Here is a 26,747-nt window from a genome sequence, read left to right as displayed (position 1 = left end):
GAAGATAACAATTATTTACAGAAGATTAATTATATATCACGTCATTTTGGAACAACTTATTTAATCATTACCATAACCTTCTTTACTTTTTTATACTCAAGTAAATGGCAGAGCCAGGACTAAACCCAAGTCTAGCCAGCTGAACCTTAAATATGCATCTTTTCCATGAAACCACACTGCTTCGTGTCTACTTTGCTCTGATAAATATCCTTTTAAAATTCAGAGAACCAAATGCAATATAGCCATGTAGATGGGGCTGTAAAACAGAGAGTGGTAGAAAAAGAAATGAACTCCAAATAATAAAATCTAGAATTAATTAATAACAGTACCTAATAGGCAAATGTTAATTTGCTCATGCAAATGTATCCCTATAAGGTGTCAGTATTAAGGGCAAGTATGTGAAGGGTTAAGTAGGAATGAGCTCTTTACAATTTTTGTGACTTCTCAGTAAGTCAAAATTATTTCAAAATAAAAGTGTATTTCAGTGCAAGAAAGAAAAAAAAAAGCAAGGAAGTTTGAAACTCAGATATTATCCTGAACTTGACAGCTATCTACCAAAGATGTCACTTCTGGTTTTGTCACATTAGCATAGTGTTTTTGAGAGAAAGAAAAAGAGGAAGGAAAGAGTGAAGGCTGGTGAGATGGCTGGACTGGTAAAGGCGCTTGCCAATCCCTGACCCCTGGAGTTCAATCCCCACAATCCATACGGTGGAAGAAGAAAATCAGAGAACCGACTCCCGAGAGTTGTCCTCTGACCTCCACATGTGTGTCATATCATGGCTGGCATGTGCATGCACATACACACACACACACACACACACACACACACACACACAAATAAATATTTTTAATAGAAAAATTAGGTTCTGTATCAAATATCTTGGCTGACCAAAAATAAAATGCAGCCTGGTAGCAAAAAAAAAAAAAAAAAAATGAAAACCTCACCAAATTGATGTGACAGCAGGTGACCCAAACAGCTGCTTTATAATATGCTGAAATAGGCGGTTATGACCAACTGGGAAGCAGAAACGATACAAGGCCACCCTGAACTAGAGGTTAGGGGGAAGGCATTTATCGGTTAGATTTTTGAGAAGAAGCAGCCATAGACAAATCCAACTAACTGATCCACAGTGGCCACAGAGATGGTGACAGGCTCATCCCTGTCTGAGTTATGACCTCAGCCTCAAACCCTGAGACCAGTCTTCCATTTGTCTGTGTTTGGCAAGGGCTGCTGATCCTGGACTGACCTCCAAGATGCCTGCACACAGAGATGGTGTTCTTCCCAGACCTATCACCTTCAAAGAGAAACTATCCATCCGAGCACTCACCACCCTGGGGGAGGGAGGACCTTTTATTGGTGCACATATTTGAGGCGGTAGGTAGACTAGTGTTTGAAGACCATTATAACCTAAGATTTACTTCTCTTCCACATCACTTAGCCAGGATAAACATCCAGTTTCATTTTCTATATGCTTATTTGTATCAGGTTCATCTCAGTTAGGGTTTCCAGGCCTTTTGGTGACTTTTTTTTTTCTTTTAATGTTTCTTGCTTTTATCTTCTCAGTGGATTGCACACACTGTTTTCGATCAGTTCTTCCCCTCCGGAATTCCCATTACTACCAATGCTTCTTATCCCTCAGAACATTCCTCAGTAGTGTTCTTGACCCTTGTGAATACACAACTTTAATAAAGACCTCTCAAAGTGGGGGAGGAGAGGAGTGAGGTGCTAGGAAACTTTGGAATTACTCTCTGAAGTTTTGTCATCTACATACTGAGGGTGGTCTCTTTGTTAAAAATTTAGCCGTCCAGACCTTAAGGGCACACGATTAATATTCCTTTGGGAATCACAGGGCCTTTCTCTGAAAGAGCTGTCCAGTTTGCAGGCGACGCTAGGTAACTGCCCATTCAAAAGCAGGGCCAGAAAAGAATGTCGGTGTTTTCCGGCAGGTATAGGTGCCTGGGGGTCAGGGAGAGAGGGAAAGGCAAGGGGTGGAGTGGGAGGCGGGTGATCGACAGGGATAGAAACAGTGTCTCCTCCTCCCTCTGAATGCGAAATAGCCAATGGGGTGGCGCGGCCGGGCCGGCCGGGCGGCCAGTGCCATATAGTATGCAGCAACCGGAGGAGTCACGTTGGGGGAACGGCAGAAAGCAGCTATCCGTTTACACTACTTTGCTCTAGCAGCTATCTTAATGGTGACTGCGTGGCCTGGGGGAAACCTGATCGGCCAGATCCAGCCGAAACCGGGAGGGAGGGAGTGGGCTTTCCGGAGGGGGGAGGGGGGAGGGAGACGAAGAAGGAGGAGTAAGAGAGGGGGAAAGAAAGAGGAAAAGAGTGCGAGGGAGTGAGGGAGGGAGGAAAATAAACAACAAAAAATGTCCTCTTCCTCCCCCACCGGGCAGATTGCAAGTGCGGCGGACATCAAGCAGGAGAATGGGATGGAAAGCGCCTCAGAAGGACAGGAGGCGCACCGAGAAGTGGCGGGGGGCGCGGCGGCTGGGCTGAGCCCCCCGGCTCCAGCCCCTTTCCCTCTGGAGCCGGGGGACGGCGCGGCTGCCTCCAGGGTAAGCCGGGAGGAAGGGGCAGCGGCGGCGGGAGCGGCCGATCAGGTACAACTCCACTCGGAACTTCTGGGCAGGCACCAGCACACAGCCGCCGCGCAGCCCCCTCTGGCCTTCTCGCCGGACCATGTCGCCTGCGTGTGCGAGGCGTTGCAGCAGGGGGGCAACCTGGACCGCCTGGCCCGGTTCCTGTGGTCCCTGCCCCAGAGCGACCTGCTACGTGGCAACGAGAGCCTGCTGAAGGCGCGAGCGCTCGTGGCCTTCCACCAGGGCATCTACCCTGAGTTGTACAGCATCCTCGAGAGCCACAGCTTCGAGTCGGCCAACCATCCGCTGCTGCAGCAGCTCTGGTACAAGGCGCGCTACACCGAGGCCGAGCGAGCGCGCGGCCGGCCGCTGGGCGCCGTGGACAAGTACCGGCTGCGCAGGAAATTCCCCTTGCCCCGCACCATCTGGGACGGCGAGGAGACGGTGTATTGTTTCAAGGAGAAGTCGCGCAACGCGCTCAAGGAGCTCTACAAGCAGAATCGCTACCCCTCGCCCGCCGAGAAGCGGCACCTAGCCAAGATCACCGGCCTCTCCCTCACCCAGGTCAGCAACTGGTTCAAGAACCGGCGGCAGCGCGACCGGAACCCCTCCGAGACCCAGTCCAAAAGGTGAGCGCCAACTTTTCCTCCTCCTCCCCCTTCCTCCCCCCCACCCCACCCCCCCACCCCTTTCCCAGCTTTCTTTTCCTCCAAGCGCTCGCAAACATGGCGCTTACCTTCCCCACCAGCCCGGTCTGGCTGCCCACCTCTCCCCGCCCCCCACCTCTCTTCCCTACCGGGAGAGCGGGGGACGACGGTGGCAACGAGCGGGGGGGGGGGGGGATCCTCCCTCCTCCCCCTCCCCCTCCTGCCCCCAGAAGTTTCTGGTCGCCCGCCTAGGTCTCAGTCCCCGCCCCCACCTCGGCTGGTCACTGCTGCCCGGCTTCCCACCCCCATCCTGCTGCCTTTGAAGTTGCCACTCTCTCCTTGGTTCTCGTAGGGAGCAGTGTGTGCACGCCGGCAAGGCTGCTCTCACTGCGGCTCCGGGCCCGCAGGGGCTGCCGGAGCCGGCCGGGGGGTCTCTGGCTCCTCCGGGTCATCGCTCGGAGCCTGGTGCGCGCACATGCTCCAGGATACCCGGGGTTCGACTGAGCCCCTGGCCTGCCCTGGAGGTCACCAGAGCCGCCCTGGAAGGAAAGGGAGCGTTAGTGGAGACGAGTGGCCCAGCTGGGGTCTGGGGACGTCGAGGCTTTAATATGACAGAGTTAATCATTCACCCTGCCCGCCGCGGTTCTCATCGCGGCTGGGGCAGCGTGGGGTGCCCGTGCAGCTCGTCTCTGCGGTGTTTTGAAACCTGATTCTGAACAAGTTCGGATCGGGTTACAGTGCTTCAGAGGTGGCAGGGCTGAAGGGCAGTTTCTTGGGCCCCCTAACACAGCCTGGTTCCCTCCTGATGGGGCAGTTGGGGACGGGCGACAAGCTGGCATAAGGTGGACAGCAGAAAAGAAGTGGGGGAGCCAGTCACTCAGTCCTTCTGCCCCCACTCTATCCGGTTTTAACTTTATTGTCAGTGTTTTTTCCTTCTTTAGTAGAAAGTGCATTTCCCCCCACACCTTTTGTGTGTCCTCTCAAGCCAGCCCCTTGGGTGTGTATGCGTATTTGTGTGTCTCTGTGCGTGTGTGTATTGGTGGACGGGTCAAGTGAGGAAAAGGCTTAAGGATGGTGTCTCCCGCCCTGAGGGGATTGGAGAGAAAAGAATCCAAATGCAATGCAAATGTTCTCCCCTGGGAAGGAACCGGCGATCCGGGGAGCCAGCCCGCCTGGGCCAGGTGAAGGTGATCACCCTGCGCATTCCAGAACCGGCAGCAGCCCGCCCTCGCTGCTTTGCCCCTGCGCCCGCCCGGGTGGAGTCCGGAGGCCCACAGCTGGCCTCAGGCAGGAGAGAGGCTCACTGTGCAGCCCTGGCTCTGGCTCTCGGTAACCATAAACAAAACACGCCCGGAGACCTGTGAGCACCCTTCCTCGGTCTTGAGGGGCGACCCAGAGAAGGAGCACTGGTTAGGCGACGCTATCTACGCTGGAGAGCTCTGCAGACGCACGGAAGGAATCTGCTAGGCCAGGGCACTGGGTATGAAGCCCATGCCACATGCAAGCCAGCTGTCCTGCAGACTTTGCTACGGAACCGGCCCGGTTCCCAGGACACACACACACACACACACACACACACACACACACACACACACACACACACACACACACACACACACATCCTGAGCCATGCCCTGCTGACTTTTCCCTCCTCCCCATTAGCTCCACACCCTCAACCCCCAGGCCCATTTGCCTGGTATAGGCCCCTCTCCGGATCTACCTCCCACCCGCACCCCTGGTGAGTCACCCTCACCAATGGCGACGGCTGCTCAGCCTCAGCTCGTAAATCAAAGCGCTTTCTGCGCTCCTGGCCCCAAAGCCCAAAGCCCGGGTAATCCCCTCCCCTCAGCTTGAAAGGGAACCGATCTCGCTGGGATGTTGGATCCTCAGCTGGACCAAGTCCCACCACGCAGCCAAACTGCTTCTGTCCTGCCCCGCCCAGACTCAAACCAAATGACCTGAACTTGCCATTTCCTTTGAGTCTGGGATCCTGGAATAAAAACTGAAGAGTCTGGACGAAGTCTGATTGTTACAAGACCACTGAGTGATGCTCGCCTTTTCCCTCCCACCTCCCCAGGGCACTGGACGGTGTATGTTAAATAGGCCCCTATGGCTTCCTTTGGATTCAAAGGCAACTGTGCGTATCTTGGGTGGCAAGTGTCTTTCCCACCAGGGCAACCACTTTATTGAATGAGAATTGCCAGTCTGGCGGAGTAGAAGTTTGGGAGCAGGTGAGAAAATGGTCTCTTGTTAACTAACTGGCAAAGAAAGCTGAACACCTCACACCTCCTGCTCCTTCGGCAATTCCATCTTACCTTCAAAACAACACTAACCTGAAATGGCTTTAGGAAGGGAAGTGCTCTCCTAAACAGGGAAAAACACATTTAATGAGTTGTTTCTATGGCCGAGGTAGTGGTCCATTTAACAGTTGGAGTAGCACATGAAATTCTATAAGAAAGAAAACACAGTAGTAAGTTATTTTAGTTGCATTTTACATTAACCAACCCTCTGGCCTTTCTCTGAATTTATTATAAAAAAAAATTACTAGGATCTGAACTCATCTTCTCACTGTCTGGCTGGGCAGAATTTGTTTAAAACCTCTAGTTTCAACCGGGTCAGCAGATGAGCTGCTGTGCTTTGCGTAAAGACCGCCTTTAATGGTGCTGAAGGGTGTTTTACAAACTCCATAGATTGTCATCCCCTTGACCTTCCAAACGTCTTCTCTCCCTGAACAGCGAATCCGATGGCAACCCCAGCACTGAAGATGAGTCCAGCAAGGGACATGAGGATCTGTCTCCTCACCCACTTTCGGGTGCATCTGATGCCGTCACCAACCTCAGCCTTTCTAGCCACATGGAGCCAGTATACATGCAGCAAATTGGGAATGCTAAGATATCGTTGAGCTCTTCTGGAGTTCTGTTGAATGGAAACTTGGTACCTGCAAGTACTTCACCTGTCTTCCTTAATGGTAATTCTTTTATTCAGGGACACAATGGAGTTATCCTTAACGGACTGAATGTGGGAAACACACAGACGGGGTCGCCGAACCCACCAAAAATGTCCTCGAACATTGTGAGCAATGGCCTAGCCATGTCGGACCTCTTGGGGTCTGCCTCCCAGGATGTGAAAGAATTCAAAGTCCTCCCAAGTTCTGCTGTGAACTCGGCGGCCACCACCTCCTACAGCCCCAGTGCCCCTGTGCCGTTCCCAGGGCTGATACCCTGCACTGAAGTGAAGAGGGAAGGCGTCCAGACAGCGGCCTCCCAGGAGGGGAGCTCGGTGGTGACTTTTACTACACCAGTGCAAATTAACCAGTACGGCATTGTCCAGATCCCCAATTCCGGAGCCAACGGCCAGTTCCTTAATGGAGGCATTGGATTCTCTCCACTGCAGCTGCCCCCTGTCTCAGTAGCAGCTTCACAAGGTAAAGAGCCTCATTTGGTACCATAATGCACCCGGGCGTGTGTTGGTCAGCTGCTGTAAATGACGCACTTAGTGAAAGGTATAGATGGATGTTATTTTTTCAGATACTTCGTTGGTTTACACAGCTACAGAATAGCCTTGACATGATTCCCAGTGCCTGAAATACTCTTCAGCTATCCTGATTTTCTTACATCCAGAGCATGGAGTTTAATTTCCCCAAACAGAATGGAAAAGAACAGTTTATAGCAGATCTTGCCAACTCTACAATTATAGGAATATGATAAGCCAATCAGTGCTTATGAAATAACCCGGTACTTGGCATTTTAAAATTAAAAATTAATAAAATTGCTAGGAACATGAAATTAGTCGAGCAGTTATTTATTTGACCAGAAAATGTTTTAAAAGAATAAACTAAAAGACAGAATCTGTTCTTGTTTGCATTGTGTTCTTCCTATCACTAATACTAAGACCTAAAAGAAACTTAGAAGAATATGTGATTTTTGTATTGCTCTCGATGTACATTCATTTCTCAGCTATGTGGGTTTATATTTATGAAAACAACTGTGTCATTGTGTATTTGTGGCTTTACTAGCCGATGTCTGTTAGAAAAAGGAAACAAGCCTGAGGCTGGCCGGTTAGTTCTTCAGGAATGACTAAAATCTAGATCACTCGTCATTTTTTCTCCATCTGGAAACAGGAACAGATAGACGTGGGCATTGAAAGTTACATGGTGTCTAGCTCTTAGGAGCGGGAGATGAGTGATCATGCTTGCCTTCCTATGAGCAAATCTGAAAGTCCAGCTTTTTACCAAAGCTTAACCTTCTGAAGCATAGTCAGTTTTTGTTCAACTCTTGCTCCTATAGCTGTGGTCTCCTTCAACTGATTGGAGAAGGCATTAGTGAGAAATGGTTGTGCATTTCATTCTACATATCTGTCTCTCTTAAAGTAAGCCACCAGGGTCTTGTAATACTCTCTTCAGACGTCCATTGCTCTAGGTCATATAAAGAGTTAACCCAAGTCACTACCCAACTTAGGGACAAGAGACAAATGCCCTAGAGAAAGCTAAAAAGAGCTTAGTTTTACAATACAATACAACTCTAACCCATTTTCCTTCTTTATGAAAATTTCCAAGCAGTTTGTAACATTTTAGACAGCAAAGTTGCATGGGAAATATGAACATATATGTTGGCAGAGGAGAAATACAATAACGCTTTTCATCTGTAATCAAGAAAAGTGCTATCATAAAAAAGTATTATGAAGTAATAGCTAGGTTTTTTTTGGGGGGGATGTTGTTTTCTACTCTTTTTTTTTTCTTGGTTTCTCTGTGTAGCCTTGGCTGTCCTGGACCTCACTCTGTAGACCAGGCTGGCCTCACACTCAGAAATCTTCCTGCCTCTGCCTCCAGAGTGCTGGGATTAAAGGTGTGCGCCATCGCCCAGCAGTACCGGGCAATCACTAGTTTGTAAGTGAGATATTTACTAGGAATAAGAATAGCATTGTCAGTTAAAATAGCTCAGATCAGATGACAGGGCTGTCGACCCTTTGACTCTCTGGGACACCGGAAAGTTTAACCAGATGCTTCCCGGAGGCAACATTCCTTCGTGGTAGTGATGAATTACACTTTGCAGTAAAGCATTTTGGGGATTTGAACTTTATAAAAAAAAAAAAAAAAGAAATGCTAAGATGGGATATGGTGGTAAATGCTTATGATCCCAAAACTTGGGAGACTGAAGCCGACGATTGGAGGGTTCAAGACCTACCTGAGCTACACAGTGAGTTTCAAGCCAAACCAGGTTACGTAGTAAGAGTCTGCCTCCAAAAATCAAATCAAATCAAACTTACACTAAACATTCATTAAAATGCCCAGAAACGTAGTCCTGTCTTCCTAGATAGCTGAAAAAGTTATGGTTACATGGAAAAACAGACTGTCTATATCTTTATTCATTTTACTTTTTTTAAAAAAAAGATTTATTTATTTATTTACTATGTATACAGAAGAGGGTGCCAGATCTCATTACAGATGGTTGTGAGCCACCATGTGAGAATTGAACTCAGGACCTCTGGAAGAGCAGTCGGTGCTCTTAACCTCTGAGCCCCATCTTTATTCATTTTCAATAAAAGAGGTTTTTTTTCCCCCTCTTAGCATCATTGTAAAATTATACTTTGTACCTGAGATTTTTAAGTTCGGGTTTTTGTTTTGTTTTGTTTTTACTGATTTTTAAATTATTGTTTCATCTATAACTCAGCTGCAGCTACACTTTAAAATCATGTTTTAGCCAGGCATGCTGGTACGTGTCTTCCTTACGCCTAGCACTTGGGAGGCAGAGGCAGGCAGATCTCTGTGTGTTTGTGGTCAGCTTGGTCTACTTCGTGAGTTCCAGGACAGCCAGGACTACCTAGACAGACCCTGTCTCAAAACAACAACAAAATCATGTTTTATGTGTGAGGCCTTGGGTTCAATCCCCAATACTGAAAAAAAAAAAAAAAAAGTCAAAATTATCCTTTGGAATGTATCTGTTTTTCCCTTCATTTATATTCGTTAAAGATTTTACATGTACAGAGTATTAGTCTTCTGTGTTTAGTAGCTATTGAGGAAATGTTGCATATGTTGTTATTTATGACTATCAAAGAAGTAACCATTTTGTACACAGGTCTGCTAGTAAACAGTTTCCCAGACTCACACAAAGCAAAGTAAACATTGACTGTGGCTTTTTCCCACTTACAATTTTGAAGCCTACAAGACTTTTAAAACACACTTGAAGCCAAAAAAAAGGTTTAAAAATAGAAGCCGTCTGTTCATTTGCATGCCCTGAAAAACACATTTATGTTAGAGAACAGCCCAAACATACACAGGAGTGTTTTTTCTTAACAGTCTTTCTGTGATGAATACTTCTGTACTAGTAGTTAACTTTTTTTTAAAGTTTTTTTCAAGACAGAGTTTCTCTGTGTAACAATCCTAGCTGTCTGGGAACTCACTTTGTAGATTAGGCTGGCCTCGAACTCACAGAGGTCTACCTGCCTCTGCCTCCTGAGTGCTGGGATTAAAGGCAAGTGCCACCACTGCCCAGCTCAACCTTTTTTAAAGGAGTTTCTCTTTTTTTCTCCTGTAAAGACACTCTTTTGCTTTCATAAGGCGCTTAAAAATGTTGGCCGACATATAAAAGGCCCTATGGCACTCATTAACATAGGTAGTTCTATAATCACAGTTACTCTAATAATTCAAAAAGGCAATGTTGGGTGAATGGCTTAATTTAATATTGGCCTGTTTTCTGTACTCATAAAGGAGTTGATTCACCTCTAATTCAAGTGCAGGGTAGATAAGTAACCCATCCTAATTCTTCCCCAGAACTCTCCTCAAATCCACCTTTCCTTCGTTGGTAATATTTGGGGACCTGGATCATCTAATTGCTATCAATTCACTTTGTAAAGACTCACAGGGAGGTTACTGGATGGAGACATGGGGTCTGCATCTTCCCAAGTCGCGTTTGAACATGTTTTGTGCTTCCAGTCTCCACAGAGATAGTGAGTGTCTTGAAAGACACATGCCTTTGAATGAGGCGTTAATTTCACCCTTGTGTTCTTCTGTATTTTAAAAATAGTTCTTCAGTGTTACCATTCATTCTTCCCATCACTACAACACTGAAAATTTAGAGCCAGCCCAACAATATGCTGGGGGTTGAAAAAAACGTGAGGGCTGTGTTGACTGCTTTATTGGTGGTTTGGTGACACTCTGCGACTTGTCTGGACAGGTTGATGTGGTTAACCTGTAAGTTCCAGAGAAACTCATTTTATGTGGTATTTTCCACGTTTTCATTTAATATCTTACTTCAGTAACTGGGCAGGCCTAGCAAAAATATTTTACTTTGTATCTGTGTTCTCTTGTTCTAACTGGCAGTGTTAGTGATCACGACCAACTAGTTAAGAGGTGGTAAGTCTGTGGTAAAAAGTCAGAAACTTGACAAATAGCAGGACTTGGACAAGAATTTCTCCTTCTCCTCTTCCTTTTTTTTTTTTTTTTTTTTTCCTTTTCCTTTGAGCCCAAGCTGGGCTCAAATTCAGTCTTCCTGCCTCAGCCTTATCCCCAGCTCCCACATACTTGCTTACTTTGATTGGCTGGCTTTTATTTTTGTTTTAATTTTTGATGATTCTGAGGATTGAACCCAAGGCCTGCACCATGCAGTTACCCTCACTCCCCAGGTCCTATACTTACATTCTCTTTCATTTGGTTATGACAACTGCATGGGGAATTAACACATAGAAATCATCTGGCAGAATTTTTGCCCAGTGTATAGAAGGCTCCAAGTTCAATCCGCAGCACTGCAAAAGAAATAAAACATATAGAGAGATAGAGGAGAGAAAGTTAGTCTGACTGAGTTCTGAGCCTGGGACTCTGCAGCTTACAGTGTCCAAACTGGACTCAGCGACAGATGTAAATGTCACCTCTCAGTTGATACTATACCTGAGGAAACATCATGTGTGCTACAGAAGTAACTGGTTGATTGGTTGGTTGGTTTTTTCTGTATCATTTGTGTTAATGCCAATTGGTCCTTTCTTCCCCAGGTAATATTTCAGGAAACCCAAGCACTTCAGATGGAGGCACGTTTACAAGTGAGTCCACCACAGTCCAGCATGGCAAACTTTTCCTGAGCCCTCTTGCCCCCAGTGCAGTGGTCTACACGGTTCCTAACTCAGGCCAGACTGGAGGAGCTGTGAAACAGGAAGGCTTAGAAAGAGGCCTGGTGTTCTCTCAGCTGATGCCTGTCAGTCACAATGCACAAGTAAACGCAAGCCTATCTCCTGACGACGTCTCCATCTCCGGGAGTGGCCTCCATCCGCTGGCCTCTTCGCTAGTTAACGTGTCCCCGGCTCACAGTTTTTCCCTGTCTCCCCCTACACTACTCAATCCCACTGAGCTGAACTCTGACCTTGCTGAGAGTAATGTGACAAGTAAGTCTACTGTGACATCTGTCGGCAACACCAACTATGCAGCCCTTCAGAACTGTCCCCTTATTACCGGTCAAGACCTACTGTCAGTCCCTATGACTCAGGCCACCCTGGGGGAAGTTGTCCCTACAGCTGAAGAGCAGGTGGGTCATGCCTCGCCAGCGGTACACCAGGATTTTGTCAGGGAGCATCGCTTGGTTCTGCAGTCAGTAGCCAACATAAAAGAGAATTTCCTACAAAATTCTGAGACCAAAGCAACAAATAACTTAATGATGTTGGACTCCAAATCCAAGTATGTCCTGGATGGGATGGTTGAAACTGTCTGCGAAGAGCTGGGAACAGATAAAAAAGAGCTGGCCAAGCTCCAGACTGTCCAGTTGGATGAAGATATGCAAGACTTATAAGCCCGATTCACTATGCACATACCCCTCTTCTCCTTCATCAGCAGCAACTTTTTTCCTCTGTGAAGCCCTGAGGATGAAGAGCCTTTACTCATTTAAGGAAAGCACTCAACTTGTGAGAGTATCTGGATTGATCTGCATGAAGATCATAGTTAAGCTTACAGGAGTGGAACCACATTGCTGAAGCCTTTCTGTTCGCATCATGTCCTCTTTTAAATATACGGCGACGAGGCAACAAGTGAAGAATATCAACCCATCATATATCACGTAGTCAGCAATATAATTCTAAGGTTATAGAATTATAATTATAGAATTATGGAACGTGATAGTATTTTAAATTTAAACTGTATACACCTATCTTAGAAAATTAAATAATAGCTACAGGCTCTTAGAAGCAATGCGGTTGTTTTTTGTTTACTTTTACTCCATGGGCATTGAGGTGGTTAAGAGACAATGGTACTCCAGATTATTATAAGGGTATATTTTTTTGAATTAAGTAGCTTATATATGTGTGTGTTTGTGTGTCCATACACACATCCATCGTTTTCAGAATTTGGGGGAAAGGCTTGGTTTTAAGTCTCTACGAGTTTCCAAATGTGGTTGCTAATAGTTAAATGTGGCAGAGAGAGTTTGGAACTCCCCTCAATTCTGAAGCAACTTGGGTATGAATGTAAATATGCCAGTTCTATAAGTAGGATTTGAGTAAGTACGGTGAATTTTTATTTATACCATGTATGTCTCTCTTAGTCTTCAGGCACTATGAACTGAAAAGACAAATGTTTTCTTACTGTTTAATTTATATTTATTGTTTGAGCAGGAATAGAACATTTTTGTTTTCAACCGAGTTTTATTTTTTTGTGATTTTTTTTTTTTTTAAATCAAGAGGCTCTCAAGGTCAATGTTAACACTGAAACAGGAACTTTTAACCCCTAATACTGGAATTTTGGTACTTCTTGTCCTATCCTTCTTTCTTTAGAAACTTTGATTCATTTAAATATGTTTTATATAGAATCCTATGTGCCTTTTTACCTCGTGGCCTTTTTATTAGCAGTCAGGTACAGAAGTGTTGATGGCTCTTCCGTACCGTCCAACAGGGTTAAGTTTACTGCAGAACCCCTTATGCAGAGGACTTAAGTTTCACTGAATGGCATGTGTAATGCTTGTCATGCAAATGGTAAACAATTAGCTTTGATGCTTTTCATTACAATGAAAGTTAAAAAAAAAAGTATAAAAGACCATGAAACATCAATTCTGCAGGTTATGAAAACAACCATTTTTTTAAAGTAAACAAAGTATAATTAAATTGTATTAAACAAAATTCCGTCACGTTGAAGCTTCCTTCTCCATGTTTTGAATTGGTTGGTACACTGTGACACATGACTGTTGCCTGTCCTATGTTGTCATGTCTGCAGGGTGTCATGTCTGCAGGGTGGTCTCTTGTATGATGTTGTTGGCTGTGTTTAAAAGTTTTAGCGGGACTCTGAACCCAAGATGTAACAATTCAAATGCCTTCATGCCGTTAGTACAGAGCATCTCGGATTTAAGAAAGTGTGATCTTTTCAAAGGCGACTTTCAGCGTTAGGCATCAAAATAGTACCACACCCTGTTTTCTTGATTGCTACTTGATTGCTGGCACGCTCCTCATCTGAGCCTCTCCAGGACGGGTCACCGGGTGTCTAGCATTTGCTGTTATTACAAAGGGAACTTTCAGTCTAGATAAAGAGCCCTATGAAGAATTCCTTGCCACCATTTTGATTTAAAAAAAAAAAAAGCTTAAGCCCCATTTTTGTGAAATTGGTGAATATCCCTCAGTTGCTGAAGTATGTGATTTGGGCCAGAGGTTGTTCGCTTTGGAGTTTTTGTTTTGTGTAAACAAAGGCCGTTGTTTTAGTGTGGTCCTTGGTCTTCCGCTCTGCCACTGCTTTCACAGCGTGATTGTCCCCATCTCTCTCCCAGGTGTGTGCTGACCATGTTAATGTGATTAGTTCCATGGTCTTGTAGTATAGTTTACATAAAAAATGATATTTTTCACTAGACTGCTGCAGATATCAAGAGTTAGTTATTTTAGAATACCTGTCTGGTAAGGGAAGTGGGAAAGTCAAAAAGTTACATGAGAGGTGGGTGTGGGTGCGTGCGTGCGTGTGTGTGTGTGTGTGTGTGTGTGTGTGTGTGTGTGTGTGTGTTAGAAAACTTTCATAGATCTAATGAAAGTATCTCTTTTATTCCGAGTTCTTCCTCTTTTTCTCCCTATGAAAAAGAAAAGAGAGCACAAAACTAAATACTTACCTAGGAAATGTATTCATATTCCAACGCGATGTGCTTCTAACCTTACAATTACTCCAGGGAGCTATACAATCCACCAGGTAATAATCAGCGCACATTATAAGAACTTACTGTTCTTGTCTATTCTTTCAGTAAAATAAGGGCCATTTGATATGTAGCCTGTGTATATGTGAATGGAATAAGATAAACCCCATGATCTCCTTGCACAGAATTGCAACTGACTTTTTTTTTTTTTCAATACCAAGGGCCAGCCTCAGAGCCCTTGGAGTCCATATGGCAGAATATCCTTTTTACATAAACAATTGCTTGAAGATGCTGCAAATCACCCCCTGATGCTTCGGGAAGAGGAATCAGAATGGGGGGGGGTGTAAATAACTCCCTTGGAACATCAACCCCTGCTGCTGGCTGTGGGATTTTTGGTGTCAGCCTATCTATGCACTCTATAGCCAGAACTGGCATTCAGCTCTTAGTTACATCTAGTAGAGAGGATGCTCTAGCTTTCAAAGGAGGTGCATTCTCCCCCCAAAACAAGCAAAAGCACCTGTGTGTTGTACTGCATAAATATCTCATGTAGATTTATAGTAAAGACTGACTTATATGTGTTTTGGTGCCTTTCTTGTGTTGTGAAAGGCAGGTAGATGTTATAGCCATAGATTTTCTTTTTAAAAATCCATAGTTGAATTGCACACTGACCTGAACTCTCTCTGTATGTACCCTTGTTATCCTGCATGTTAAAAAGTTGGGTTATTGGGCATGGGTAGCAGACTATCTTGCTACATTCTCAATATGTGTGCATTAGTGTATAACCACAAGTCCGTCATTCTTTAAAATGTTTTGACAGGTCATCTCATGAAAATAATTCAGGAAATCTGTGGGGAAAATAATTATATTTTACAAAGGCTGTTTCAAAGTCTTCCTAAAACTTAGATGATAGAACCTAATGGTTATTTTATGTCTAATTGATAATTTCGATTTAATTAAATACTATCACCATATATTTTATTAATCAAAATTATATAGCATGTGACTCTTGGCTTTCAGGGTTTCTCAAAAACAAATGTACCATTTTGTTGCATGTACTGTACGTATAGAGGCAGCCGGTTGTGTACTCAGTATGGTTTTACTGTGCCTTACATGAAGAGAAACCACACAGAATGTATAATGTGGGGTGGGGAACAGAGCCTCTACTGCACTGTTAGGTGATGGCACACAGCATGTCCCAGAACATTTCTGTGCTTAATTACCCAACCAAAGAGATCTAGAGTATGTATGTTGTACTGTAATGGGAGGTTATGCCTGGACAATTAAGTGTTTTATTTGTTTTCTGAAATGATGTGAACTTATTTTTCTAAACACTATGCTGAATAAACTTTATATTTATACATACTTTGTGTTGAAAAAAATTATTTGGGGAATACTGTTCTTTTAAAATGGGAGTAGCCCATTTCAGTAGACAAGAAATGGGAAATGATTTTGATTTATGTACGCCTAGAAAAGCAGAGTGAGAAAACACAAATATTTCGGCTGGCAAAAACTTAGAAGGCCAATTGGAGTGGTTTAAAAGAGGTAATGTGTTGGTCTTTGTACAGAATTATGTAGCTCACTTAGCAGTACTACACTCAGAGCTAAACCACAGAGTTTATCCTTAGAGGCAGGCAATATACCTTCCTCGTTTTTATCTCCCAAGAGCTGGACTCGGAATATGGCACATAGTAGGTACTCTACAGGATCGCACAGAAAGAGCCAAAGATCTTTCTATTACTGACTTGATTAAAATAGGAGCTCTGTTGCTCACCCCTAGGTGAGCCAAGCTGTTAGCCAAGCTGTGGTTATACCCCAGCTTGACAAATATATTTAGCCAGAACTGTGTTTCTGTTGAGTGGAGACGATTGAGCGTTAATCTAGTTTGGTCCTAATTTTATAATTACATAAAGTGTAGATCCTGTTCTTCTACACAGCACAGGAGATGTTTAAAAACCAGATTGGGAACTAATTGTACAATTCTTTTACTAATCTTGTTAAAGCCATCAAGTTAGTGTTGGGTGGAATGTCTAGACACATTCTTATCGCTCATCTCACTGGGCAGTGCTCTGTGGAGTAGTGAAACCAGTTAAGCACAAAGTGAAGTGATTACATTTCATAACTTTTTAACCAAACAAGCATTGTAAAACATTTGAAAGGTGCCTGCCCTGTTTCAACTATGCTTGTGGCTCCTCAGAAAATAGCAAATCTCAGAAAATTCAACAGAAACTCGAAGCCTTTGGCTGCCTGGTTCCGGCCTGGTTTTCCAGTCTCCCCTAAGAAATAATACGTTTGGAAATTTGCCCTTGTACGCCCACTCCCAGGACACCTTGGTAGCATATAAACAAGATACATTCACATACTTAAAGGTCGGTTCCATAGATGCAACAGAAAAAGGAAACTGCAGGTGGGGAGTGGTTGGGTGGGAGGCAGATTGGCCAAGAAAGGTCTGAGCAATAACCCTTTCAGCAGTGATGTTTGAATGATATGATTCAGAACTAAAATAAGATTCCAAGCTGGGCGGTGGTGGCGCACGCCTTTAATCCCAGCATTCAGGAGGCAGAGGCAGGCGGATCTCTGTGAGTTCGAGGCCAGCCTGGGTTACCAAGTGAGTTCCAGGAAAGGCACAAAGCTGCACAGAGAAACCCTGTCTCGGAAAAAAAAAAAAAAAAAAAAAAAGCTAAAATAAGATTCCTCCAACACAAGGGTCAGTCGGAACGTTTAAACTTCCAGAGAGGGAATCAGGCCTCAATTTCAAGGTTAACTTTAGGCATCATGTAGTGAATCGGCTCGGAGAGATGCAAGGGTCACATCAAAGGCAGTGCTCTCCATCGGTGACAGATACTTTGGATTTGAGTCTGATAAGCCATTGGTGGCTTCTAAGCAAGAAGTCATATAATGATTTGCACTTTAAAATGTCAGTGTGACTACTCTGGAAAATGAACTTAAGGAGGACAAAAGGCAGGAACTGGGAAGTTAATGCTCGGTTGTCCTGAGATGTCTGACAGGAAATAGCCAGGAGCCCTGGAGCAGCGGGAGGGCCATTTGCCCACAAAAGTCTCCAGAATGGTATGACCTCTAGGCACCCTGCTGAGGCAAGCCAAAGCCACTCTGTCTCCTGAAACCCAGCCTAGTGGATTCAGACTCCCAGTGGACATCTCCAGAATGTCCTCATCCCTTAACCCTACCTGTGAATGAGAAACTACCTTCTCCCAAAGCCTTTTAGCTATGTTTCAGGGCTAGGGAGAGGACCAAGCCCTGTGCATGCTAAAGGGCTCTGTTGAGTCTCCCAGTCTCCAAGTCGGCCTTTTTATGGCCCCTCAAGGTAATTTCTTCTCCCTTACTAGGGTTTCCCCTGTTGTTTTTAGGGTTATCATTTCCCTGCTGAATTACTGCTGCTGAGTCTAGCTGGTGTCCCGGTATCTGCTCCTCACTTTGGCCACATTACAAGTCCATGGAGACGGAGCATTCAGAACTAGAGACATAACCCAACTTAAAGCCTCAGTGATGCTGTTATCCTAAGAAATATCACTTAAACTGGGAGCATACAATGCCCAAAGTCCACATGAAAGTGTTTCCTAGAAGCGCCAGATTCCTTACATACCCCGCTCTCAAGAATCGCTGAATGTCACAGTCGCAGGTCTCCTGGGAGGCATTGCCTCCCCCCCTCCCCACCCCCCATGTAGAATGACAAAGGACCTTTTCTGAGATCAAACAGGGATTTGTGTCTTCCTTTCTTTGACTTTTTCTTTTTAGAGATTAAGAACCTTCCGAAATTAAGCGGTGCCTGCATTTCCATCATCTTTTAAAGTCATTTTACTGACACAGATTAGGAACCATGTAGTTAAAACATTATGCTCACCCCCCCCCCCCCAGTGCTGGGGACAGTACCAAGGACTTTTCATATACTAGGCAAGTGCTAATACCACCGAGGCACATCCTGGCCCTTACCACCCTTTAAAGCTCAAAAGCCAATCAATACATTTAGGGATAGAGTCTGAGTGGTTCTTTGAGTCTTCAGCATTAGTGGATGGTTTTTATGGTAATTGTTTTCCTTACTGCTCCGGAGGATTTTTTTTTTTTTTTTCACTCACTTCCAAGTTTGAGGCTGGGTTCCAGATGACAGAAGATGCCTTATAGTCTGACAGACACGGGCAGCATTTATAGCCAAAAAGAATGCACTCACTGGGCCATCTTAGGCCAGTGTCTCAAAATAGCACAGAAGAGTTGTTGATACTTAGGTGTAGGTACAACTTTCCAAAAATGTTTTCTGTGGATGTACCCGTGCTAGTAGTAGCTGAACCAATCAGACACGCGCAGAATCTGTGAGAAACAGTAAAGTAAACGAAGAGGTATGCATCAGAAAATGCAAGTTCCAACTCACCCTAGGACTTCGGAAACATCAGCTCATCTCTCTCGGCTCCGTTGTTTTGTGCTAAGTGGACATCAACTCTTTCGAGACTGCTTGAGATCTATACAGTGTGAAGGTAGGTATAACGTGTATATGTAATGGTTTTAGTGAAAGGGGATACGGCGCTGGCGGCTGGCGCTAGATGGGCTACCGCGACGCTGGTTTGGTCGGGGCGGGGGGGGGGGGGGGGGGCGGGGGGGGGGAATCATGAGTCATGGTTCCCAGAGTTAGAATGGGCTTTGTTAGGAGAAGAGGGGATGGGACAGAGAGAGAGAGGGATGCAGAGAAAGAGAGAGACAGAGACCGAGAGAGCACGTGGGGGTGCACGTTGGGCTTTTAGGCTGGGACGCAGTGGCCTGCTGATGATGTAATAAGGCGCCAGACGAGACCCCCACCCCCACCCCAGCTGGGCTTATACAGAATCCTTACATTTAGTAGAACACATATCACCGAAGTGACAATCAAACCAGGATGGAAGTGCACAGTGGCCAAGGGCAGCAGATTTAAAATAAAATGAGTGGGGACTGGAGAGATGGCTCAATGGTTGAGACCATTGGCTGTTCTTCCGGAGGACTTGCGTTTAATTCCCAGCACCCAGCTCACAACTGTCTATAACTCCAGTTTCAAAGGATATGATGCCCTCTTCTGACTAACACAGGCTTCTACGTGCATGTGGTGCACATACATACACTCAGGCATACACACAGACACGTACAAAAATTTATAAATATATTTAAAATAAAATAATTTTTAAATGATTGCTATGAGTGTAGCTCCGTGAGATGAAATATTTAAGGTATGCAGCTAGGCAAAGCAGGTCTGGTTTTTAACTCCCTGCTTTCCCTGTATCCACCTGGCCCTGAATGGGGCTTCCTTCCCTTGGTCTCTACCCTGCTGCCCCAAACACCATAAGTGACCATCTGGTGTTGGCGCTTAGCAGTTTAAGGTGTGATGAGCCCAACACTCCACCTGGGCGGAATCTGCCTTTTGGAAAACTTATGAAGGGCAAAGCATCAAGCCGTAGTAACGTGTGCTCATAGGGGATTACTAAATCAAGAGCAGGCATCCCCTTTGTAAGGGCGGCCTCGGACTGGAGGTGGGAACGGGAGGCTGGGTAAATGGGGAAGCCTGGAGGATGTCATTCCTTGTCCTTCTCTGTACACACCCCTTCCTGCTGGGTATCAAGCAGCAAAACCCAGCTTGTGGATCTTCTGAAAACAGCAGTGTAGTTTCTCCCACCCCAGAGCCTAGCAAAATCCCAGAAGATTCCTGTGTTGAAAAGATAAGTCACTAACGATAATTAAAGCGTAAGATAGCTGTAGGAAAACAAGGGTTCTTTGATTCATCCCTTCCCCCCTCCCCTCCCTCCCTTTCTCCCTCTCTCCTTCAAAACAGTTGTGTGTGTGTGTGTGTGTGTGTGTGTGTGTGTAGGCCTTGGTGTACAGAGGTCAGAGGATAGCCTTCAGGAGTTACTTCTCACCTCTCACTGTGGTGGACAGGCTTGCGTGGCAGGAGCTTTTACCCAGAGCTGTCTCACCAGATCTTTTCATTTCTCCTTTTGAGCCCACGGAGTTCCAGATGTGCAAAGTGTTTGCCCCCCATGCATGTGGCCCTATTCCAGATGTGCAAAGTGTTTGCCCACCATGCCTGTGGCCCTAGAATCAATCCAAATCCATGCCAACGGCAAGGGTAGGGACTGCAAGTTACATGGCTACAAAAACGTAGTTTGAAAATATTTTTACATTTTATCTGTGCATGCATGTGCACACATGTGGAGTGTGTGTGAGTGTGTGTGTGTGAGTGTGTGTGTGTGTGAGTGTGTGTGTGTGAGTGTGTGTGAGTGTGTATGAGTGTGTGTGTGTGAGTGTGTGTGTGAGTGTGTGTGAGAGAGTGTGTGTGTGTGAGTGTGTGTGTGAGTGTGTGTGAGAGTGTGTGTGTGTGAGTGTGTGTGTGTGTGAGTGTGTGTGTGTGTGAGAGTGTGAGTGTGTGTGTGTGTGTGAGTGTGTGTGTGAGTGTGTGTGTGTGTGAGTGTGTGTGAGAGTGTGTGTGTGTGAGTGTGTGTGAGTGTGTGTGAGAGTGTGTGTGAGAGTGTGTGTGAGAGTGTGAGTGTGTGTGTGTGAGTGTGTGTGTGTGTGTGAGTGTGTGTGAGTGTGTGTGAGTGTGTGTGAGTGTGTGTGTGAGTGTGTGTGAGAGTGTGTGTGTGTGTGTGTGTGTGTGTAAAACTTGCAGGACTCCCTTCTCTCCTTCCACCATGTGGATCAGGAACTCCAACTCAAACCGTCAGGCTTGCATGGCAAATGTCCTTACCAGCACAGCCATCTTGCTGGGCCCCAACAACATACTTCCCTGGCATGTATGAAGCCTTAGTTTCAATTCCTAGAACTACTCAAAAAAAATTTTGTTGGAAATTAGGGAGTATTTTGGGACAAAAATAAAGACAGGCGTGACTCACAATGATTGTAATCCTATTTTTACAAAAAGGCAGATGTAGTGGTACATGATTTTTCATCTCAGTACTCAGGAGGCAGAGGCCGCCCTGACCAATAAACTGAATCTGAAGCCAGCTAGGGCTACATGGTGAGACCCTATCTAAACAAAACAAATCAAAACAGAACAAAAACAAACAAAAAACAAAAACCAACCAAAAAAACAAAACAAAACAAAAAACAGAAAAAATATTTTTTATATTCTCTAATTTTTTTAAAAAAACTTTTGTGTGTGTGTGTGTGTGTGTGTGTGTGTGTGTGTGTGTGTGTGTTCTCTTGTGTGGGTGTATGTGTGTGCCTACAGATGGGGAGGCTAGATGTTGATGTTAGGTGTCTTTCTCCATCAGTACCCACCTTATTCCTTGAGGCTGGGTCTGTCATTTGAAGCCAGAGGTCACTCACTGACTCGGTAGTTCTGATTACAGAATTGCTCTGGGAATCTCCTACCTCAGCCTTCAGATTGCTGGAATTACAGAGGGTCCCTGTGACTGCTGGACATCTGAACTCTGGTCTTTACATTTGCATGACGAGGGCTTTATCCACTGAACCATGCCCCCAGCCCTCCAATTTTATTTATTTATTTATTTATTTATTTATTTATTTATTTATTTATTTATTTATTTATTTATGAGACAGGGTTTCTCTGTGTAGCTTTGGAACCTTTCCTGGAACTCACTCCATAGCCCAGGCTGGCCTCGAACTCACAGAGATCCACCTGGCTCTGCCTCCCGAGTGCTGGGATTAAAGGTGTGTGCCACCACCATCCGGCTTAGCCTTCCAATTTTTAAAATTACTTTTTAGGACAGAGCCTTATGTAGTCCAGGCTAGTTAAGGATGGCCCTCCTGCCTCCATCTTCTGAGTGCTGGGGTGCACTTCTGGGTGCACACATGTACTACAACACCCAGGACAGAACCCAGGGCTTCATGCATTCAAGACAAACATTTTATCAACAAAATTACATCTCCTGGCCCTTTGTAGGGGTTGTTTGTTTTGTTTTGTTTTTAATTAATATGGCTGTAGACAACTCATGGGCCAGTTGCTAGAAATGACCGGAACCAGAGCCTCCTTCTACCCCTCCTCTGCTCCTCCGTGAGTTGGGGGGTCAGTGTCTTCTCCATAATTCTGACGTTCCTGTTACCAGCAGCTGCTAGAGTCACAAATTCTAGTTTTACATAGAAAAACAAAGAATTGGATTGGGGATGTAGCTGGGTGGTAGAATGCATGCATACAGAAAGCCCTTGGTTCAATAATCAGAAGTATGAAGTACGACATTCCCCAAAGAAAAAAAAAGGAGAGAGAGGGAGAGAGAGAGAGAGAGAGAGAGAGAGAGAGAGAGAGAGAGAGAGGTGTTCCCCATTGTTTTAAAAGGCCGGGAGTGTTCACTATAACAACCCCAGTACAATGCTTTCATCTGCCCATTTTACCTGCTCATTCATTCATTCCTTCGTTTGTTTTGTGGTGCTGAGCACATAACTCAGGACCTTTCCAAGTTTTTGTGCATCCTCGTATGCCCATTTTTGATCACATCCCAAGCATGACCCAGTCACAGTGGACAGACAAGGTAGAAATACTGTGGTTGGCCAAGTTGGAGAAAGCCATGGACCAGGATGCCGGTTTTTAAGAGAGGATAGCAGCACCCAGTGGACAGGTAGGGCAGAGGCACGTAGCATGGAAGGTGCCTAGGATACAGCGGCTTAGCCATCAAACAGTGACTGCCAGGCTAGCAAGATGCTGAGCAGGTAAGAGCACCTGCTGCCCAAGCATGCACCGAGGCATGTAGCTGGAGAGATGGCTCAGCGGTTAAGAGTGTATATTGTCCTTAGGACCTGAGTTCAAGTCCTACCATTTACATCAGGCAGGTCACAGCTACCTGTAACTCAAGCTCCAGGGGATCTGACATCTATCTTATCTCCTTTGATATATACACATAAATAGATAAATAATAATAAAAATGCGCACACACATATTTTTGTTGTGTGTTTTTGGAGACAGAGTTTCTCGGTATAGCCCTGGTTGTCCTGGAACTCACTCTGTAGACCAGGCTAGTCTCAAACTTAGAGATCCTCCTGCCTCTGCCTCTCAAGCACTGGGATTAAAGACCTGTGTCACCTCACCCAGTTATAATAAAAATATATTTTAAAACATCAGGTGTGGCCACACCCTGAAATGCCTGAAAACCTAGTGCCGTGGAGTAGCGTGGCTTATGCCAACAAACTCCAGAGAGACCTGTTCTCAAGGGAGTAAAGAAGGACTAACACCCAAAGTTCTCCTCTGGCAAGCACCTGCACACACAGGTGTGCATACAATACACCCCCCACACACACACACACACAACGTCCACCGGACTTTCCAGTGAACAAATTTTAACTATGATAATGGTGGAAGTGTTATGAAGTAAAAAACCAGCCCCTTCTCTTTTTCCGTCTGGCCCTGAGACTGAGTGGTACCCCTGAACTACTTCCTCACAGACCATTTAGTGGCCGGGGAAATCAGTCACATTTACCTACAGGTTAGAACCTGGAATTGAGCTTGTTTACCGCAAACCGGCCTGATGATAAAACACTGTTTTCTAATACCCAGAGCCTCACTAGCTGGTTCCTTCCAGGCACGGACACGGATCTTATCCGAGCCCTAGCTGCTGGCTTCATTCTGAAATGAAGTTCCTTCCTCAAGCCCTTGTTTCCACATTCTCTGCCTTTCTTGAACTGGCCAAGTCTGTTTATTAACCTTTAACTCACAGTACAAAACACCTCTGTTTGCTTTGGCCGGTCTGATGGTCATCAAGTACTGCCTGAGTTTGCCTTTCTTGTTTGATCAGCTAATTCCACTGTGTATATTAGTTACATTTTGTATATACCACCAGACACCTTGTTAATGACTGCTTCAAATTCTGAAGAAAAGGAAGATTAGATAAAATGGTAGAGACAGGATCTACAGAATGAGTTCCAGGACAGCCAAGGCTGAAGGCCAGCCTGGTCTACAGAGTGAGTTCCAGGACAGCTAGGGCTACACACAGAGAAACTTTATCTGGGGGGGGGGGGGAAGAAAAGAAAAAAACACCCCCAACACATGCACACACACACACACACACACACACACACACACACACACACACACACACACACACAAATCTACTATTGTAACATTTTTACGATATGCAATTGACAGCTGGAAAGATGGCTTAACAGTTAAGAACACTTGCTATCCTTGCAGAGGCCTGGGTTTGATTCCCAGCACCCACATGATGGCTCCCCACTATCCACAACTCCAGTTCCAGGGGCTAGGATGCCCTCTTCTGACCTCCTCAGGCACCAGGCACATACATGATGCATATAAACAAACGGAAGCAAAACACTCACATATGTAAAATAAAATAAATAAATCTTTTTTAAAAAAGTGTATGCTGTTTAAGCGGGCATAGTTCATACCTGCAGTTCAGGCACTCAGGAACCAGAGGCAAGGGGATTGCCACAAGTGTGAGACTAATCTCAGAAAATCAAAACAAACGAATGTACGGTTTAGGAGCTGGAACTAAGTGGAGCTATAGCTCAGAGCCAGAGCATGTTCTTTGCTTCGTACATTGCTGTTTCCCTTTGCTTACACCGTCACCATCTTGCATTTTATTATCTTGACTAGTCTAGGTACCTCACGTAAGTGGAATTACACAATATGTGTTTCTCTCTCTCTCTCTCTCTCTCTCTCTCTCTCTCTCTCTCTCTCTCTCTCTCTCTCACACACACACACACACACACACACACACACACACACACACACACACACACATCCTTCATAGCCCTTGAATTCCTAATCCTCTTGTCATGGCTTCCTGAGTACTGCGTGACAGGCTCATGTCACCACCCCAACCGCCCGTGTTTTTTTGTGCCCCTGATCCTTGTGTTGTGTTCCATTCCACAAGAACAAGTGCCTGCCCTGTCACCAGAGCTTCTGAGTCTACTCCTCTGTCAGGGGCAAGGACTTCTTCCTTTGCGTTACCACTGTTTCCTTGGGATTTAGAATAATTCCTAGCAGATAACAGATGTTCAGTAAACACCTGTTCCATGAGTCAATGGAAGGCAAGCTTGTCTTTTTATTATTATTATTATTATTATTATTATCATTATTATTATATTATTATTAGTGGTAACAAGGAATCAGAACACATCTACCCATCTACAGTCTGAAGTTTTTATTATTATTATTATTATTATTATTATTCCATGCTGTGCTGAAAGCTGGTACCCAATTTGTTTCCTTTTCCTTACACTCTTAAACTTTATGATAAAACTCTTGATGTGTTCTCAAGAAAGTTAGAGACAAATTATATTCTAGTTTGCAAAAGTTGAGAATGATCGGGAGAGGCACCATACGTCTCATGCTAATACTAAAGCAGCAGAAACTTCTACATTGTAGTTCACTAAATCCTAAGACCGCTGCGAACTTCCCACCATCTCCTCCCATTCCACAGCTGAAGACTTAGGCTAGGACTCAGAATTTTGGGCCCTGACCCATCCCAAAGATGAGTAGAAGCTCCAAGATTTGAAAACCAAATCTGCCAATGCCTTAAGAAAAACCTTTCAGTCTGGAAAAGCGTTCCCTAAGGATGACCAGCATGTACCAGAGGATGAGGAGAGCTGCCTTAGAAGTCAAGAAGGGGTGAGGAGGTACAGGAGGAGTGGGGACATGGCTTTAGTGCTTATTAAAGAGCTGGCTTTACAAGGGTGAGGACTGCAGTTCAGTCCCCAGAGCCCACATAAATGCCATGTAACTCCACCCCTGCAAGGTGGAGACGGGAGGATCCTGGGTGAGCTGGCTGGCATGACTAGCCATATTTGTGAGCTCTGAGTTTGAGGTAGAGACTGTCTCATTGAGTAAGACGGGAGAGCCATGGAGGTGAGTCCACACATCAACCTCAGACCTCCACATGCTGGTGCACCCACATGCACACACAATCCTACATGTATAATTCCACACACACACACACACACACACACACACACACAAGCATGGACAAAGGAAAAAAAAAAAAAGGTCAAGAATATTCCACCCAGGTTTCCAGAACTACTTGATAGAAAGTCTTTCCTTTCCTTTTGTTTTATTTTGTTTAACACAGGGTCTCCCTACGTAGCCCAGGCTGGCCTCCAGGGCTCCCTCCTCCTGCCACAGCCTGTTTCATGGCACTCTTGGTGGTCTTGATGCTGTACTGAGGACCGAGGTCAGGACTTGTGCACACTTTGACTGGGACCACCCTTCCACCCTAAACACTTCTAGAAAAGCACCTTCTGGGGGCACAGGGGCTAGAAACAGGGCTTTCTGGGGTTCCAAATATAGAAAAATGAACACTTTTGAAAAAAATGGTGGGAACTTGTGATTCCAAAATTGGAATAATCTTTGGCAGAGCAAATCGAGTTCAAAAATATATTTATTGTTATTAAGACATCCTCAAATAAAGCATATTCACCTAAAATAAAATTGAACTCAAGACTTATCTGTCAGTGTAGTGTCAAACCTGGCGAATGGGGGGTGATAACATACTTGGGAACTGTT

At 45.1% G+C, this 26,747-nt stretch overlaps 1 protein-coding gene across 2 annotated transcripts; it reads left to right on the top strand.

The window, feature by feature from the left end:
* The first annotated feature begins 2,079 nt into the window (after nt 1–2,079).
* LOC102920061 (homeobox protein SIX4) lies at nt 2,080–15,670 on the top strand. Of its 2 annotated transcripts, XM_006992728.3 has the most exons (4): nt 2,080–2,193; nt 2,401–3,215; nt 5,969–6,657; nt 11,217–15,670. In XM_006992728.3, the coding sequence occupies exons 1-4, from the start codon at nt 2,191–2,193 to the stop codon at nt 12,002–12,004; spliced, it is 2,295 nt and encodes a 764-aa protein (XP_006992790.1). In that variant the 5' UTR covers nt 2,080–2,190; the 3' UTR covers nt 12,005–15,670. The 2 variants fall into 2 exon arrangements, with proteins under 2 accessions (XP_006992790.1, XP_006992789.1); XM_006992727.4 differs by lacking the exon at nt 2,080–2,193 and having other exon boundaries at nt 2,302–3,215.
* Nucleotides 15,671–26,747: the final 11,077 nt, after the last annotated feature.

Source organism: Peromyscus maniculatus, chromosome 14, assembly GCF_049852395.1.
Source record: "Peromyscus maniculatus bairdii isolate BWxNUB_F1_BW_parent chromosome 14, HU_Pman_BW_mat_3.1, whole genome shotgun sequence".
Classification (NCBI taxonomy): Eukaryota; Metazoa; Chordata; class Mammalia; order Rodentia; family Cricetidae; genus Peromyscus; species Peromyscus maniculatus.
Note: the sequence above shows the minus strand (reverse complement) of the source record. Positions and strands in the feature narration are given on the sequence as shown.